The following is a 19,474-nucleotide window of genomic DNA, read 5'->3' on the forward strand; positions in this document are numbered from 1 at the left end:
TTAATGTTAATTCCCATATGAACGTGTTGTCAAACCTACAGCCCAAACCGCTTTACAGAATTACACCAAATTGGGCAGAAAGGTAGATGTTGTTATGCAGATTGTGCTTCTTGTTATTTGGTGCAAATCCATTCAGTAGGTTTTGAGAAATTAAAACTGAACAATATAGTGAGATCTCTGGTCGCGGATATTTCACAGTGATTTTGCGATGGTCGCAGATATTTCATGATGATTTTGCAGTAAATCGCAGATGCATGCTGTTAGAATTGGGGGTCTCTGGTTGGCACAGGTAAGCACTTGTGACAAGCAGCGACCCTCTCCTCTAGTCAGGGCAAGGGACTTACTCTTAAAAATAACCCCTGCTCACCCTCTAGGTTGAGTGGAGCGAGCAGACAAGGCTAATCTCAGAGCGTTATTGGTAAGCATTTATGACCACATACAGTAACTAGAAGACACACCACAAATGGACACCATTCTAGTTATGTATCAAAAATAGGAACTCTTTATATATATGAATGAATGAAGTTGGATTTATATTGCACAGACTTTGCCAAGAGGCATCAAGGCGCATATGATGGAATAGCCGAAAACAGTGCAAAAACCAAGGGGAGGCCTATAAGTAGGCTTCTGTGTAGAGCCAGGTCCATAAGGATTTGCGGAAAGGAGCAAGAGACACAAGACCCTTGAGTTTGTTGGGTAGTGAGTTCCAGAGCTTCGGGGCAAGGGCGAAGAAGGCCTTCCCTCCCCGTCTGGCCTTCACTGTCCGCGGAACTGACAAAAGTTTCTTGTTGGCAGAGCGCAAGGCCCTGCCTGGGGTATAGAAGGACACAAGAGACCTGATGTCTTTCGCACCGGATCCATGAAGGGCACGGTGGGTGAGACAAAGAACCCTAAAGTCTATCCTGGACTGCATCGGGAGCCAGTGAAGATGTTTTCTGATAGCAGAGCCAGAGGATCGTCTAGGGGCATTGACTACAAACCTGGCTGTAGAGTTCTGCACAACTTGCAAACGTTGAACCAGCCTTTTGTTTATGCCCAGATAAAGGGCGTTACAGTAATCTAGGCGGGAAGAAATAAGGGCAACTGCAAGTTGTTTTCTAGAGTCCAGGGAGAAGTAGTTAGAGAGTTTTCGCAAAATCCTTAGGACCCCACAGCAGGTGGAAACGGTTCTATTTACTTGTTTGTCGAGGGAAAGTGTGGTGTCAAATATTACACCCAAGTTGCGGGCTGCAAGAGTGGGTGTGGGGCAGGTTCCAAGGGCAGATGGCCACCAGTCAGCCGACCAGATCTCATGTTTACCTCCGAAAAAGAACCTCTGTCTTTTCCCCATTTAATTTGTGGAAGTTTTTTGTCATCCAGCCTGCTACAAATTCCATGCAGTTCCTGAATATATCAAGAAGACTTAACACAAGACCCAACTAACGTTGGAAAAATAAGGCCACAATACTATTCAGCAAGCAAATAAGGATTCTGTTAAAAAATGCGTAGTTCTTGGTTTGTGTGCGCTTTGCGCACTCTTGTCCGACTAACACAATGTCACAAAAGATATTTAGCAAGCATTGCGGGCTCCGGGGCCCGTGGCATACACACTGAGGTGCGGGTTGGAGGAACAATACCTTTTTGCGATGTGGAGTCCGGCTCGTAGGCGGTGTCCGGGACGTGCGGGCAACAACAAGATGCTGGCGGCTCCTCTAAGAGGCGGGCCCGGCTCTGGTGGCGTCTCGGTGCGAGGCGTAGAGCAGGGAGCCTCAAAGAGCGGGGCGGGCAATGTGGGTTGCCTTGTGCGTTCACGGCGTATGAGCCGTACCTTCGGTTCGCGGGCTGCTGAGAAAAGGCGGGCGGCGCGGCACGAGGCAGCCGGTAAGAATCGTACGGGCCGGGCTCTCTTAGTGCGGCGCGGCCCTGGTGATCACAAGTGTGGTGCGAGGCGGCGCGTACGTGCCGTGCGTACGGGCCGTCCTTGGCATTGAGAGGCACTGCGGTCAGCTTCCAGCAGTGGGGGCGATGATGCGAGCAGTGCGGCTCTGACAGGGGGAGAGTGCGGCAGAGTGCGGGCGGCCCTGGTGAGACGGTGCGAGGGTCGGCTCGTAACGGAGGGGCTCACACAGTGCAGGGGCGGACAGGCACAAGTGTCACGGCAAGGAGGGAGGGACGAGGCGCACTGGGGATCGCAGCTCCATCGATCAGGAAGGCCAAAGTTTAGCAGCGGTCGGCGAAGGCAGGAGGAGTCCAATAATCCTGGGACTCCGTTCAGGGGGCAAGCTCACCCACAAGCCCTTGGAGATTAGATTGAAGCACAAGTTCTGCAAAGTCTTTCTCAGTCTTTTCCTCTCCTTTCTTAGCAAGGCACCCGCTGCAGGCCAATCCCCCAGGTCAGGGACAGTATTCCTCCTTCAGCTTTTCCAGGTCCTTCTAGTCGGGTAGAGGTTCTTCGTGGTTCAAGCAGGATCTGATTTCTTAGGAGCAGGGCTCCTATTTTTATACAGCAAATCTTTTGTTCTTTCAGGCCAGGGTGCCTGTGCCTTGTTTAGTCCGGTTCTGGAGTACTTTGTTCGGGAGACTCTGGCTTCTTCTTTCAGTGTGCAGGGCAGAGACATCAGACGCTCACCAGGAGGTGGAGCCAGCATTGTGGTGGCAGAGCACAGCCCTATTCAGAGTCAAGGGGCACTCCTCCCACCCATCCTGGTGTAATCTCCCTATTCACCACCTGGCTGCCCAGCCTGTCTCCTGGAATTCCCCAGCCCTGTCACACATACAAACCAGACAGCAGATACACATAAGAGCAGAGGCGGGCTGATATGGTCAGGCAAGCAAATGCCAGCTTTCTAAAAGTGGTATTTGCAAACACAGCATATTAAAATAAACTTTATTAAAAGATGTATTTTATTATTCTGAGTTCAGGCATACTAAACTTGACTTTCTACCATGTTCCCTGAGTCTGTTAGGAATGTATGATGTAACAATTCCAACAGCCAATTCTGGCCTATGAGAACAGGTAGCCTTACAATAGTGAAAAACGAAAATGGCTGTAATTCACTATTAGGACATGCCACGCAAATCAGGGCTTGTCCTACCTTATGCTTACAATGTACCCTGCCTTTGGGCCTACCGTAGGGGTGACTAATATGAAGTTAAGGGAAGGTTTAGGGGCTGGTAAGTAGATGTACTTGCGCAGTCAGCATGACAGTACCAGACTGCACGCAGGTTCTGCAATGGCAGACCCTAGACACATTTTACAAGGCTGCTTCTGTGGGTGGCGCAACCAGCGCTGCAGGCCCACCAGCAGCATTTGTATTTACAAGCCCTGGCACTCCTGGTGCACTCTACTGGGGTCGGACAGTAAATCCAATGAACCAATCATGGAATCCAATCAATATAGCATTAATGTATAGTAGGGAGAGCACTAATCAGCAGTGGTAAAGTGCCCAGAGTCATTAAACCAACAAAAACGGGTCAGAGAGAATATTGGAGGAGGCAAAAAGTTCAGGGATGACCCTGCAGAGAGGGCCAAGTCCAACACATGCACCAACGGGAATGCAGTGATTGGTGGAGCTCACCCTGGACAGAAGGTTACAGCCGCCAGTTTATCATTCTCGAACGGTTCCTGTGGCTGAAAAGTTCTGTGAAAGCTAACATAAGGGGCCACAGTGGAGGTACTATGACCCCATGTTGGAGAAACAGAGATGTGACACAAGTTATGCGTCCAAAATACTAGTTTCTTTTAATTATGCACAATATTCACGATGCCATCGAGACTGCCAGGGTGTCACTCCGTGAACCGTCACAGGGACTTCTTGACTATCACGCCAACATCACGAATATTGATGAAAATATAACTCACACAGTATCTATATCTATACACACCCTCGCAATCATAAACTCACTTAGACACTTATAAACTCATTCACATATCCCCTCACACTCTTATACATCCAGTCACATACCCACTCAGATACTCATGCACTCAATCACATACCAATTCTGATACTCATGCACTGACCTACAGACTAAAGCAGAGAGTGATGCACCCATGCACAGACTCACTCAGAGTCTCAAACACCTACTTAGAGACGCACTCATAGACTTAAGCACACAGTCACATACCCACTTAGAGACTCTTACACCCACTCACAGTCCCACCTGAGAACCCATGCACCCACTCACAGAACCACTCAGGTACTCATGCACCCACTTATGGACTCACTCAGGGAGTCATGCACACATGTACAGACCTACTCAGAGACTCAGGCACCCACTTACAGACCCACTCACACACACACGCTTATACTCACGGACCCACTGATAAACTCACACACCCACTGACAGACCCACTGAGACACTCATGCACCCACTCATAGATCCACTCAGACACTCATACCCACACTCACACACCACTATAGTCACTCACATACTCAGTCACAGGCCCTGTTTGAGACGTATGCACTCAGTCACTCACTCAGAGACTCACTCACCCACTCACAGACTCACTCAGGTATATATGCACCCACTCACTCACCCACTCAAAGACTCATGCATCAACTCACAGACCCATCCAGAAACTCACGCTCCTAGTCACAGACCCACTCAGACTCTCGTGCATGCAACCATTCACTCAACCACTTAGAGACTTATGCTCTCACTCACAGACCTATTGAAACACTCATGCACCCACTCGCAGATCCACTCAGACACTCATAGTCCCATTCAGAGACCCTCTCAGATACTCACACACCCCTACAGTGACTCATACACCCACTCACAGACCAACTCAGAGACTTATGCACCCAGTCACCCATACAGTCAGAGACTGAGGCTTCTATCTGCTCACAGTCCCCCTCAGAGACCCATGCACCCATTCAGAGACTCTCTCAGATACTCATGCACCCACTCACTCACTCACTCACTCACTCACCCTCTCAGACACCCATGTAGACACTCAAGCTCCCAGTCATCGACCCACTGAGAGACTCATGCACTCACTCACAGACTCACTCAGACACTCATGCACCCACTCACTCACTCACCCTCTCAGACACCCATGTAGACACTCAAGCTCCCAGTCATCAACCCACTGAGAGACTCATACACCCACTCACAGTCCCACTCAGAGACCCATGCACCCATTCAGAGACTCTCTCAGATACTCACACACCCCTACAGTGACTCATACACCCACTCACAGTCCCCCTCAGAGACCCATGCACCCACTCAGAGACTCTCTCAGATACTCACACACCCCTACAGTGACTCATACACCCACTCACAGACCAACTCAGAGACCCATGCACCCATTCCCAGAACCACTTAGACACTCAAGCTCCCAGTCATCGACCCACTGAGAGACTCATGCACTCACTCACAGACTCACTCAGACACTCATGCACCCACTCACTCACTCACCCTCTCAGACACCCATGTAGACACTCAAGCTCCCAGTCATCGACCCACTGAGAGACTCATGCACTCACTCACAGACTCACTCAGACACTCATGCACCCACTCACTCACTCACCCTCTCAGACACCTATGTAGACACTCAAGCTCCCAGTCATCGACCCACTGAGAGACTCATGCACTCACTCACAGACTCACTCAGAGACCCATGCACCCATTCAGAGACTCTCTCAGATACTCACACACCCCTACAGTGACTCATACACCCACTCACAGTCCCCCTCAGAGACCCATGCACCCACTCAGAGACTCTCTCAGATACTCACACACCCCTACAGTGACTCATACACCCACTCACAGACCAACTCAGAGACCCATGCACCCATTCCCAGAACCACTTAGACACTCAAGCTCCCAGTCATTGACCCACTGAGAGACTCATGCACTCACTCACAGACTCACTCAGACACTCATGCACCCACTCACTCACTCACCCTCTCAGACACCTATGTAGACACTCAAGCTCCCAGTCATCGACCCACTGAGAGACTCATGCACTCACTCACAGACCCACTCAGACACTCATGCACCCACTCACTCACTCACCCTCTCAGACACCCATGTAGACACTCATGTATGGAGTCACAGATCCAGTCTGACAGTCATATACTTAGCTTCAAATGCACAAACACACTCATGCACCTACTCAGAGATCGACTGAGAGACTCAGGCAACCAATCATACATCCATTGAGACACTGATGCACCCGGTCATAGATGCACCGAGACAGTCATGCAGGACGTTACAGAACCATTGATAGATGGATGCACAGACCCACTGAAATACTTATACAGTGAATGAGACACTTACTGATACAGTGATGCGTGCCGTCACAGGTTCCACTGAAAGAGCTATGCACAGTGTTATAGAGATATTAAGGGACTTGCATCTGCTATTATACAGTCATTTAGTAATGTGTTTAGTGTGTTGGTGATAATTCATTTTGCAGTTAAATGTTTTGTATGTGGTGGTGGCTGTCCAATGAATACTTTTGTTTTATCATTTCCGGATGTATTAGTGGTGATTGCGGCACCCGGCATCATCGCTTAAATGGAAAATTGGTTTATAAGATTGTTTTTAAACAAGCTCCCTACAAAAATATGACTTTAAAGAGTGCAGTCATAAACCCCTAGTGTCCAAATACTGTCAAATGTGTGTATATATGTATTTTACATCTCTAAAAAAAGGTGCAATCGTTGCGGTTACCGAAGTCCTCGTGACTATCAGTGTTTACCGTGAATATGGAAAGCTGGTTTCAAGTGCAGTTTTTAAAAAAAATGTACTAAGAAAATTTGTGTGCAAACACGTTTTTTAAGCAGTGATGTAGTAAGTAATCTTTGCATTGTAACACTTAGAATGTGTTTTTTTAAGGTAAAAAATGTGCTTTTATTTTGTGATTTGATCGCGATCATCACAACATTGTCGCAAATAAAAAAAAATTCTAACTCTTGGGTGGCTCTAACAAGTGCCTTTTTGTTGCGAGTGTATATAAGACGGCTACAGATAAGACTGTATGCAGAGTTTCAGTTTGCTTAGAAACACTTTGTTCCCTTTGTCCATAAAGTGAACTCCATCATTTCTATTAATTCCATGCGTGTTAAAACAAAGATTGTTGTTATATATTGAGCCCATGTTATGTTCTCTGACAAAAGCACATACAGTTTTATTAACATGTTTCCTGGTTTTTTCAATCAATGGACAGAATTGATTAGACCACTTCCTTTTCTGTCTTTGGCATATGTTAGAGTACATCAAGAAAGTGTGAGGGAAAAGCATAATCAATTCAGTAAAGGTATCTTTCATTAGGATTTCCAGTCCAACTTGAGCTAAAAAAAATAATACCTGGGCTGTCTGTTCAGGTAAAATACCTCCTCCAAAAGTTATGTTTGAGTTGACTTTACCGCTCAAGGAGAGAATACCCTCAGGATGAGCCCTCCAACCCTCCACCTTCATAAATCTCTCAGGAAGTCCTTCTAGCAACCGGAAGTCATGCTAGGGGATGCCAATACTCCTGTGCTTGCAGTTCTTATCCTAAAGCCTTGTGTTGCTCCTGTTGTCATTGTGCTGATTGAATTGGAAAAATTCAGAGTTTAATGAACTTTGAGGGAACTCCGCGTTACAAGAGTAACGCGGAGTCATCCAATTGCTCCAATTACGCTTGCGGAATTGAAATTCCACCCGGTCCCAGTCTTCACCCTTCCATGTGACTGAGGGCATGGCATCATCATGATGTCTGCAAAGTTTCTTGACATTGTTCATTTGTTTTCCAGTTTTACATCTATACGTAGACTGAACAGACCTGTGTCACTGATGCTGTGTGTACAATGTGAAGTCACTGTCTGTGTTTAAAGGTCCATAACTCTGTCCTCTTTTGATCTCGTCTTGATATTTAAGCAGCCCACCATCTTGTTTTGCAGATAAGAGTGAAGCTGTGAAGCCAAAGTGCCAGACAGGAATGAAGCCTCAGTGGCCCGGGGGTTACTTCCACCAGGACCTCTGGTACCCCGCCTCCTGCAGCCTGAGCAGGTTCAATACTCAGGATGAGGTGAACAGCTGTCTGAAAGGGAGGTACCTCCACCTTATTGGGGACTCCACTATGGTGCAGTGGTATGTTTACCTCACTGGCCTTCTTAAAGGTAAGTCAACATCAGAACCTCAGCAGCATGTTCCACATTAGCATGTGTCATAATGTCATCAGCTGTATGTTCCATGTCAGCCTGTACCATAATATCCGGGCTGCGTGCCCTGTATTGGCCTTTACTGTGCTACTGTTATATGTTCAACATGTTTCAGACTGAAATAGACTATCAGCAGCTCTGCCTCAGGCTGTACCGAGTCACAGCACCTGCATGCACCTGCATCTTGCAATAACAGACTCTCAGCAGGCGTGTGTCACATGAGGCTGGATTAGATTATTAGCAGCTGCAGTGCTCATGTCTACCCGCGGAGGACTGTCGGCCACTGTGTGTCAGATGTCAGTCTGCACCAAACTACCAGCAGCTGTATGTCTCACCTTCAAGCGTTGAAGAGCATGCAAGATGAAGTGACAGCAAAATGACAGGATGTAGGAACAGAGGGTCATATTATCAAGCTGGGGCGATAAAAGTATCGCCGCTTTATCGGCAGGAAACAGCCGCTAAAGTGGCGATAAGGGGCTTGATAATATGCTCTATGGAATTCCAATAGAAACCCAGGGTTTCCGATGTGTCTGCAGAAAGATTCTGTAGTGAGGCAGAGGCCATAGAGCAGTGCCGGAGTTAGTTGTGAGTCTCAGAAAACTGAGGGGCATATTATCAAGAACGGCGAAAAAATTATCGCTGGTTTAGCGGCAGGAAACTGCCGCTAAAGTGGTGATAAGGGGCTTGATAATATGTCCTTGTGAATTCCCATAGCAGCCCAGGTTCTGGTGTTAACCTTGGCTGCTATGGGAATTCACAAGGGCTTATTATCAAGCCCATTATCGCCGTTTTAGCAACAGTTTCCTGCAGTCAAAGCGGCGATAATTTTATCGCAGTTGTTGATAATATGCCCCCAAGTCTTTATATCCGATCTTTTTTTTACAGGGTCATTCTGATGTGCTGGCCTGATGTGTCCACAGTGACTTTGGAAAGGCTTCTTTGGAGGTCATGAGCCCTTTGGTCTTTTGAGGATAGGGTATTGAAAATACATAGTACCTGGGAGACAGGAATCTGAAGAGATCCCCTTCAACTCTCCGAGAGCTCGGTTAGTTCACAGTGAAGGAAGACAAGAGACATGCAGTTGTCACCTTCACCTCTCCTAATGTGCAGTGGTGGAAGGCAAGATATGAAGAGGCCAATGTCATTTCTCCTGGGGCATGGATAGTGTGAAGTGATGGCAGACGAGATATGAAGAGGTCATCATCATCATCTCTCATGGTCTGGAGCCAAGAGATTTTACAAGGTCACCTTCCTCTCTGCCAGCGCCTGGATAGTAAATAGTGGCTGGAGCCAAGAGATAGGAAGGGCCCGATTCACGAAAGTACTCTGAGACAAAATCCTAACTTTATGACTATCAGTATTCACAAAAGCATTTAGTAGTATTAAAGGTAGGAATCCTAACTTTACTACTAGATGCCTTTTGTGAATACCAAAAGTCATAAAGTTAGGATTTTTGTCTCAGAGTACCTTTGTGAATCGGGCCCGAAGAGGCCACCATCATCTCTCACAGGCCTGGTTAGTGTACCAAGATGGGAGACAAGCGATATAAAGAGGTCCCCCTCATCTCTCCTAAGAGCCTTGTTAGTGTACTGTGGTGGGAGAGAAGCTATATGTCGACTTCATCTTCATCTCTCCTAGGGTCTGCTTGCATCACCCTGCATCTGCTAACTGCAAATGGTGCAACGTAGAATAGTGAACATTACCTTCTTTCTAAAAACACATTCCTGAGAAGAGACTGGGTTGGAATGCTGACAATCAAACTTACATGTTCAACCTACTGTGCGCTGCTTAGTTTGGAAAGTAATAGATCATTAAGCCTCCAATACTGCACACATCCTTTTGCATAACACTTATTAAACCCTGCATTTTTAGAGATTCTGCCCCCCCCAAAAAAATGATATTAAAGGAGTCCAAGGGAGTAAATAGGTGTCACAAACTTTCTCTTAGAGGCATGGGAGGGTATAGAGGTGCCAAGACTCTTTTCTCTGAGGAACATTAGTTGGTATAGAGGTCTCTTGACTCTTTTCTTAGATGAACAATAGAGGGTACAGAGGTGTCACAACTCTATTCTCCCAGGAACTTGAGAGGGGACAGTGGAGTCATGACTCTTTCCTTCCAGGCACGTGAGGGCATATAGGTGTGACGACTCTTTTCTCCCAGGGATATGAGACGGCATAGCGGTGTTGTAAACGTAAATCCATATTTGTACAGCACAAACTACTCACCCTTATGGGTCTCAAGGCGCTGGGGGTCGTCGTGGAAATTAAGTGAGCTATTGCCCAGAGTCACATGGTGCTGAGCTGCCACTGGAGCTGGGAATCGAACCGTGACCCTTGTGTGCCGAGGTCAGCTTCCCTGGCCGCTGCACCACACCTCTCCAGTGTTAAAACTCTTTTCCCAAGGAACATGAGAGCATAAAGGTGTCATAACTCTTTCCTCCCAGACACATGAATGAGTTAAAATATGTCAGCACTCTTTTTGTCGTGTAGCTGCTAGGAGCCCCCAAGAATTGTGCGTTTTGGATGACCTAACCTGGGGGCTTGGTGTGCAGACAGACTCTGGACGCCCCACAGGATGAGTCGGCTGTTAGAGCAGCCAGCTCTACAGTGCCAGTACCACCACCCTGTATTCTACAGCGGTGTCGGGAGTTTCTGGCAATCACTGAACATGACAACCCTGATTCCTCAGGTATCATGGAAACAATACTGTATCCTTCACTCAGTCACTCGTGCTTACTTTTCTCAGAACACACATAGAATGACGATTGGAACAGTTTCAATAAAGATTTATTGGTCAGCGTCAGTCTAGTATGAAACATATTAGCTGAGACAATCAAAAGACAGGAGCAGACAAATGTAATCGCTAGTAATAATATCGTAAAAAGTTGATACATTTCCACCTTAGTGTTAATAAGATGAATAAAAGAAGATTATTTAAAACAATAGCACTTATCTTTACACCTTATAGATTCTGTCTTGTTGCCTCGGCACTGTCTCTATCTCCACAGCGCGGGGACACGCCGAGATGGCGTCACCATGCGCTTTATAAACCCCTTTATTATTATTATTATTACTCCTACGATTTGTAGCCTACCTGAATGTACCTATCCTGGATCAGTAGGTGAAGCCTGTGTGTGTAAATGTCAGGATAGATCCCACTGGAGCCAATGATCACCCGGGGAAGTGCTACCCCCTCACCTGATGGTGCTGAATGCAGGACCCCGTCTCTGCGTCGAGGACGGCGCCCCGCAAGGGATGTCAGGTCTCTGCCTGTCGAAGGATCACCCTGCAGAGTCTCCGTCCAGCCTGGAAGGAATTCTGCTCTGTGATTGTAAGGGGGTGTGAGGGTCTTTTATACTAAAGTGGTCACTCCAGGGTTTCTTCCACAATCGATATGTTTTGAACACATTCACTAATCCTCTGATCATCCTTTTCTAAACAAACATGATCATGCACAGCTGGCTGTTGTCTATTGATGAAAAAAGTGGTGACCCTTGTATGCTGTGCTCGGGGACATGTTTATGTACATCAGGTGCAGGGATTATGATAGGGTACCCGGAGCCTGATGTCACAGAGACAGAAGTCAGCTACTAGGTATAAGGTCACCTCTGTTATGACCGTTATGTCATGTGGATGGAACAAAATGTATGTAATTGCTATGTACCTGATGGGATATCCTAAAGGACATGACATTTTCTCTCCGAAGCATGACAAAGGATAGAGGTGTCACCCATATTTTCTCGCAGTGACATGAGAAGCAGAAAGCCCCAACCGCTGAACCTGTTCATAGTCAGAAGTTCAGATCCACAGAGATGGAGTGCAGGTCTGACACAGAGACTAGGTTCGTACCAGTAGACATATTACCTTCTTCTTAGTCCATGTCGAAGGGAGCAGCCTCAGCCAGGGCGTCAGGTTAGCAGGGGATGCAAGGAGATCTCTGTCAGTGTAAATAACTGGTTGCCTTCAGACTCGGGACGCTCTGCCACAATGCCACTACATAGAATCAGCATCTTTTAATTCAGGGAATACTCCTTGGCTGAGTCCCGACATCTAAGTACTAACCGAGGTGGTATACCTTCTAGGAAGCTTGTCTCAGCAGATTACGCGAACTGAATTTCTTTGCTGTGTGAAAGGGTTGAGAAACAGTCTTAAGTCTGCCTTAGCAGTGATTTACTTGAAGACTATGGCCCGGATGTAGGTAAATCTGATTTACCGACTCTAGAATACCGAATTTTTCCGATTCGGTATTCTAGATTCGGTAAAGCAGATGTAGGTAAAAATTCGGCAATTTTTACTGAATCTGTATGATTCGGTAATTACTGAATCGGTATTTACTGATTCAGTAATTGCCATTGATTCCTATGGGTCTGTAGGCCCATAGGATTCAATGTCAATTACCGAATCGGTAAATACCGATTCGGTAAAATTAACGATTTTTCTAGGGGGACAGGGTGTCACTTTGACACCCTGTTGCACCCCTGTTTCTGGCTTGTGTGCCATGTGGCACACAGACATGCCCTTTGGGCATGTCTGTGTGCCACATGGCACAGGCGTACATGCACAGATGTGCATGTACACAAGACTTATTTATTTATTTATTTATTTCGACTTATATAGCGCATTATCATCCCGGGGTCTCTAAGCGCTCTGTCGAGTACACACCAGAATTCATACAGCCAATCATCAAATTACAACACGCCCCATGCTTGCTGGAAAAGCACTGTTTTTAATTTTTTACGAAAAGGCAACAAGTTGGATTCTTTGCGCAGTTCGATTGGTAAGCTATTCCAGACAACTGGAAAGACATTAGAGAAAGCACGACCACCCAGTGTGGACAATCTGAAGCGCGGTTGGGTTAAGAGAGTGGCTTCTGAGGAACGCAACACCCTAACAGGCCTGTATGGGGCCAAGCGAGCTTTCATGTAGCTTGGCGCCTCTCCATACAGAGCTTTATGCGTAATGCAAAGCCCTTTAAACATTACCCTCTGTTTGACTGGCAGCCAATGAAGTTCGCGCAAGAGAGGGGAGGCATGCGTTCTCCTTGGTTGTTTAAAAATCAATCTTGCAGCGTCATTCATGACGCTTTGCAGTCTATTCAGATGTTTGTGAGGGAGCCCTGCATACAGCGAGTTGCCATAGTGCATCCTGGCTAAGATCATGGCAGATACAGCGCGCCTCAAGGTGGCAAAGGACAAAAGCGAGGAGATTTTCATTAGTTGTCGAAGGAGGCCCACACAAGTGCCCACCACCCCCGAGACTTGCTTCTGCATCGTCAAATTACCATCCACGTGGATGCCCAGGCTTTTTACTGCTGCTGCAGGTTCTGGGGCGCCCCTAGTTCCATTGGCCTGAACAGATCATTCCAAGGGTTGCCCGTGATGGTGATTGGCAACACCTCGGTCTTGTCTGGGTTAATTTTCAGGGAATTCACCGACATCCAATTATCTGTATATTTTAGGATATTCTGCATTCTCGCATGTGCGCCCGGACAATCTTCCATTTGGATGACGATCTGGGTGTCGTCGGCATAGTTGTAAATTTGGCAGTCCATCTGGTTGAGGGCCGAAATCAGGGGCTGTAAATAAACATTAAATAAAAGAGGGTAGAGGGCAGAGCCCTGCGGCACACCACAGGTAATTGGCGCTGTGGTTGAGACTAGGTCTGCCAGCTGAACTCTCTGAGTTCTCCCTTGGAGAAAGGAGGAGAGCCAGACATGTGCGGTGCCCCGGATGCCTAGGTCCCTCAGCCGCGACAACAATTGACTGTGACAGACTGTGTCAAATGCCGCGGAGAGGTCTAATAGCACCAGGGCACCGGGAATTTTCTTGTCTGGTCTACGCCTTAGCTCGTCCAAGACGGAGAACATCACTAGCCCCGTGCTGTGATGCGCACGCAACCCTGCCTGGTTCTGTTCGAGTAAGGCATTGTTCTCCAGATGATTTGAGAGATAGGTGAGGACGTGCTGCTCCAGAACTTTGGCCAAGAATGGTAATTGAGAGATAGGCCTAAAGTTCTTTAGATTCTTGACGTTCGCCCCAGTTTTCTTCAACAGGGGGATCAGCCGTGCCTCCTTAAAGAGTGATGGAACTTGCCCTGTTTGTAGCGATTTGTTAAGGAGAGTTAAGACATCTTCCTCAATACCTGGCATAGCTAACTTAAAAACCCCCGGGGGACAAGGGTCCGCCTGGGAACCCGATTTAACCCGCCCCACGAGATTTGTCAACCTGTCCTTCGTAATCAAGGGCAGAGTGACCAAGGGGTTATTCACCGGCAACGTAACAGGAGTAATCTGTAGAGGGCAGTCAATAATAGGAGTAAGGGCGATTTCTGATAGGTGATCTTTAATCTTATTGGAAAAGAAGTCCTGGAATTTTTTACAGTCTTCCTGCGTAAACTCAGGACTCTGCTCCTTATCTTTCCTGAGTTCCGTTAGGACTTTAAAAATGTCTTTTTGTGGGTCCCTAGCTTTAGCAATCCTATCCTCGTAGAACTCAGCTTTCCTAAACAGAATGGCCTGTTTATAGAGAGCGAGCTCCTGTACGTATAGGCTCCGTGCGTCCAAATTATAGTTCCTCCGCCATACTCTCTCAAATTTACGTAGAGTCCTCTTTTTTTCCCTAAGGGATTCGTTATACCAAGGGGCCCCAAGTCCTCTGTCTACAATATTCATCCTTCGTGCTGGTGCCACGAGGTCTACTGCCTTTTTTAATTTATCTGTTAGATCAATACAGATAACTTCTGGATTGTGTTCAGTCTTATTAAGTGGGAGATGAGTTAGGAGATGAGCTACCATTTTATCTCCATTTATATGTTTCCATTTCCTCACTACCTTCCACCCTGCTCCGGACTTCCCCTTCTGTTCATCAACCGAGATCGTACCCTTCACTAGGTAGTGATCTGACCATGCACAAGGCTGTGCAACTACCGGGCCATGCTCTGGGGTTGATATCCAGACAAGATCCAGGGTATGACCCTTATCGTGTGTAGGGCCCGTCACCCTTTGAACAAACCCAAAAGACGTGAGTGCCTCATCTATCTGATGAGCTTGGCCTTCTTTCGGGGACTTTTCCCAGTGAAAATTAAGGTCACCCATAGTTATCACTTTGTTGTAACGTGAGCGAACATCCTGAGCCAACTCCAGGAACAAGTCCGGGAAGTACGGCGACGCCCAAGGGGGACGATAAACTAGGAGGATAGTCAAACAGTCCATTCCCATCCCGAGTTTGATGCCTAGCACCTCAGCGCCCCCAAGACTTTCAGCGTAGATTCTTTCGCCCCTCAGGCGGGTGCTGTATAAAAGAGCAACACCGCCCCCTCTCTTAATACCTGCTTTGTTAACCCCTTCCACACTCATGACGAGCTGGGCTCGTCATGAGGTAGCCTCCTGCTACGCTGATGACGAGCTGGGCTCGTCATGAGGTAGCCTCCTGCTACGCTGATGACGAGCTGGGCTCGTCATGAGGTAGCCTCCTGCTACGCTGATGACGAGCCCAGCTCGTCATGAGGTAGCCTCCTGCTACGCTGATGACGAGCTGGGCTCGTCATGAGGTAGCCTCCTGCTACGCTGATGACGAGCTGGGCTCGTCATGAGGTAGCCTCCTGCTACGCTGATGACGAGCCCAGGTCGTCATGAGGTAGCCTCCTGCTACGCTGATGACGAGCTGGGCTCGTCATGAGGTAGCCTCCTGCTACGCTGATGACGAGCTGGGCTCGTCATGAGGTAGCCTCCTGCTACGCTGATGACGAGCCCAGCTCGTCATGAGGTAGCCTCCTGCTACGCTGATGACGAGCCCAGCTCGTCATGTAACATGGGTTTTTGTTGCTTCCAGCACACAGCGGGAAAATGCATAGCATCGATGTGGTTAAGGCAGATTACCGTGAAATTAGCCGGTATGGAGGCTACTAAATCCGGCAGCGAGGAGTCCTCTAGCCACGTTTCCGTGACTCTCAGGATATCCAATTCTCGGTCCTGTAGTAAGGAGAGCACTTCTAAGCTGTGCTTCTGTAGGGAGCGTGTGTTTAAAAGGCCCTAATACAAATCACGCACCGAGTGCTTGATGTTACGCCCCGGCTTTATACCATGGGTTTCAGCAGCCCTTCCTGACTAAGTTTGGCCTCACACAGCTGACTAAGATGTAAATTCCCTAGATTAGCCTCCAGCAGCTCTCCTCTATTATAGATACAGGGAGGGCCAGGGGTCTTAGCCCCTGGTCCCGTTTGGTCGCGGATGGGCGCAGATGGGCTCTCCTGCTGCGCGCATACACTGAGCGTTTGCATTTGGCAGCTTTAAGTAGCGGCAGAGCGGCAGAGCGCGGCAGGCAGCAACTACAATGCTGACCAAAATGGCGGCCGCACACGTCCCTTCCTCCCCCAAGATGTCTCCCACCCAGAGTCAGCACCCAACGGCCCGCCAAACAGCGGTGAAAGGACGATTACAGTGCAGGTAAGTGGTCGCTAATGTATTCCCCAGTCTCTATCAGTTGTCAGGGTTCACCTCCCAGAAATAGCACCCCTAGATGGCGCAAATTAAAATATTACAACGACGGTTTTAAAGCGAGAACCTCGCGCTAATGCACATGGAGTGCCTGCTAAAAAATAGATAAGCCTCAGAATAACAGAAATTACCTTAACTTAGTTATTTTCCATGGAATAGTATTCCATGGTAAATAACGATTCGGTAAGGGCCTGTGGCACTGATTACAGTGCCACCTACATATTGGTTTACAGATTCAGTATTTTACCGATTCTGTAAATTTACCGAATCGGTAAATAAAATGCCCCCACATCTCCATTTGCAAATACCGGTCGGTAACGGCCGAAATAGGCCGTTACCGACCGGTATTTGCCGACCTACATCTGGGCCTATCTTCTGTATATCGTGGCGTTCAATCTGATGGCTTTTTATGAGAAAAGCGTCTTGTGCTGCATATTTTATACAAACTCGAGAGACCGCAGCATTTAGAGCTACTTTATTATTATTTTCTGGATGCACTCTATCTGAAATCGAGCAGTGGTCCTTGTTTTTATACTAAGGAGACACCTTTAAATCGGCTTTTTCCCTCCTCATCAGGATAGGCAGGTCCCATGGCTTTTTTGTCCATAAACACCATTTGCGCCCAGAAGAAGGTGATACCCAAAGAAGGGGCGTTTCACCGAAACGCGCGTCGGCGCTGTAAATATGTTCCCTCTAGGAATTCACCTGATTTACTTGTTCTGGAAAATCGATGAAATGTTTGAAAAGTCCATTTTTTTATGTTTAATTTTTTATTATATTTATTTCCCTTTTTGGTTTTTCTTCTGCTTTGACGTTACACAAATTGTAAATCAGCGCCACAAATTTCTACTGTGATACTATGAAAATCTGAGTCTGTCAAATCTCTGTCTCATCCTTGTTACACATATTGAGGGGGGCTTGGTGCATTTTATGCTTCTTGATAGAAATGTTATGTATGTACCTGTGGTCTGTGTGAGAATGTTTGAGCATGAAACTGTATGTGTGTTGTGAGTGGATGGTTTGCAATGGGATCTGGTGTTTCTACAATCTTTAGATATGATATTTATTTGTGATACATTAATGTATTTATGATGAAAAGATAAAAAATTAAAAATAAAGCAATGTTTAATATATCTTTGATGGTGTGAAGAATACAGTTTGTGGTCTAGCCAGAGTGGTCAACAAAGTAGATGACGCCTAGCATATTTTAAACGTTATAGGTAGAGTATTCATTTTGAGCTTCACTGGCTGGCTGCCTTCAGAGCCTCACATTGGTTTGAGGCGCAGGCGGTCATCTACTGATGGGAGGACCAGGTCACCGTCAGAGCTTTGCGCTGGTGGGAGACGCGGGCTGTTAGCGCTGAGGCAAAGAGCTCAAATCTCAGAATCTGGAGTCAAGTTCTGCCAGTTTTCAGGGTGGAGGACTCTTTTCTCCCTTGAACATGAGGGTGTAGAAATGTCACGAATCTTTTCTCCTCGGGACATGAGAGTGCATAGACGTATCACAGCTCTTTTCTCCCAGATAAAGGTAGGGTATTGAAGGTGTCACAATTCTTTTCTCCCATAAACATGAGGCTTTAAAGAGGTGTCACAGCACTTTGCTTCCATGGACATGAAAGGGTATAGCGGTGTCATGACTCTCTACTCCCAGGAACATGTCAGGCTAAAAGTGTCATTACCCTTTTTAGGTCGAGCCTAGAGCAGCGCTTGCGCTGCTTGCTGGACTTGTAGTAAGGGGGGTTTTGAAAGTGCTACCCACAAGCTTTTCTTGGCCTCAAGCTTGCGTGCACGCGCGCATCCGCCATCTGCCCGCTATCTGCCTTTCTTATCTCTTCCTCCGCATCGCTGGCCATTACTTTCACTTTCGCGGCCGCGCGGCCATTGCTTGTTTGTCCAGCTTACACTGCTGTCACATTCTTCTATAAAATTATTTGTGGGAAATAAATGTTATAGAAAATGTCAATATGTGGATTTTTCTTTTCGGAACATAACTATGAAATATGTCCATGCATGTTTGACTCATTTTGCTAAAAGCAGGAAAGTAAGTGTGCTGGATGTTTCTTTCACAACAATCTATCTTGGCGGGTTTAATTCTTTCAGGGTTCTTTTTGTTTTTAAATTGAGGTTGAAACAATTTGCCTTTCCCTTTGTGCAGTCTCTCCCTCCTTTTCAATAGCTCTGGTTCTCTCTGTAGAATCTCTCCATGATCTAACTCTTCTCTTCAGGGATGGGTCTTTTCCATCCCACGGATTCCCTTCTCCCCCGACCCTTCTCCTTCCATTTCTTTTTATCTCAGCCGGTCACGTTGCAGGCTGGGTTGAATACTCACCCGGAAAATTTTTGAATATTTGAAAAGACAGGCTACAGTGCGTGCACATATGTGTGGGTATTAAACCCTACCTCTAGAGCCCCAATTCGACCCGGGCAGGCAATAAAAAGCGGCCCACATTCCCAGATCGCATCCTTTTGTAATAAACTGCCTGGTTACGATACTGGAGCTAAGTGTTGCCAAACGTTCGATAATTAAAGTATTTATTTTAATGCTTACAAAGCAAGTACTCAAATTGGAAATGAACACTCCAATGGAAAAAATATATGTTGGAAGCACAGAAATATTTATTTATTTAGTTGGAGTTTTATATAGCGCGAACATGACCCGTTAGGATGACAGAGCGCTTTACAGAAACTGTACAAAGGAACATGAAAAATACTAGTAACTCTTGTTCAATTGTTTTTCTATCAATACGTTTGCTGCGGATGTTTGATTAACATCTTCTGGGAAATAAAATGCCACAGACCTAGACTGCCTTTTACACTCACCCTGTGCTTTTTAGATATTTATTTTTTAC

General features: G+C 46.8%; 1 protein-coding gene across 1 annotated transcript in view; it reads left to right on the plus strand.

The window, feature by feature from the left end:
- The window catches only part of LOC144767909 (NXPE family member 1-like), a 357,584-nt gene that overhangs the window by 320,425 nt on the left and 17,685 nt on the right, over positions 1-19,474 (plus strand). The window contains exon 6 of the mRNA XM_078651249.1: positions 7,872-8,090. Coding sequence (XP_078507375.1) covers positions 7,872-8,090 — 219 coding nt within the window. The remainder of the gene's footprint in view (positions 1-7,871; positions 8,091-19,474) is intronic.

This window comes from Lissotriton helveticus, chromosome 7, assembly GCF_964261635.1.
Source record: "Lissotriton helveticus chromosome 7, aLisHel1.1, whole genome shotgun sequence".
In the NCBI taxonomy this organism is placed as follows: domain Eukaryota; kingdom Metazoa; phylum Chordata; class Amphibia; order Caudata; family Salamandridae; genus Lissotriton; species Lissotriton helveticus.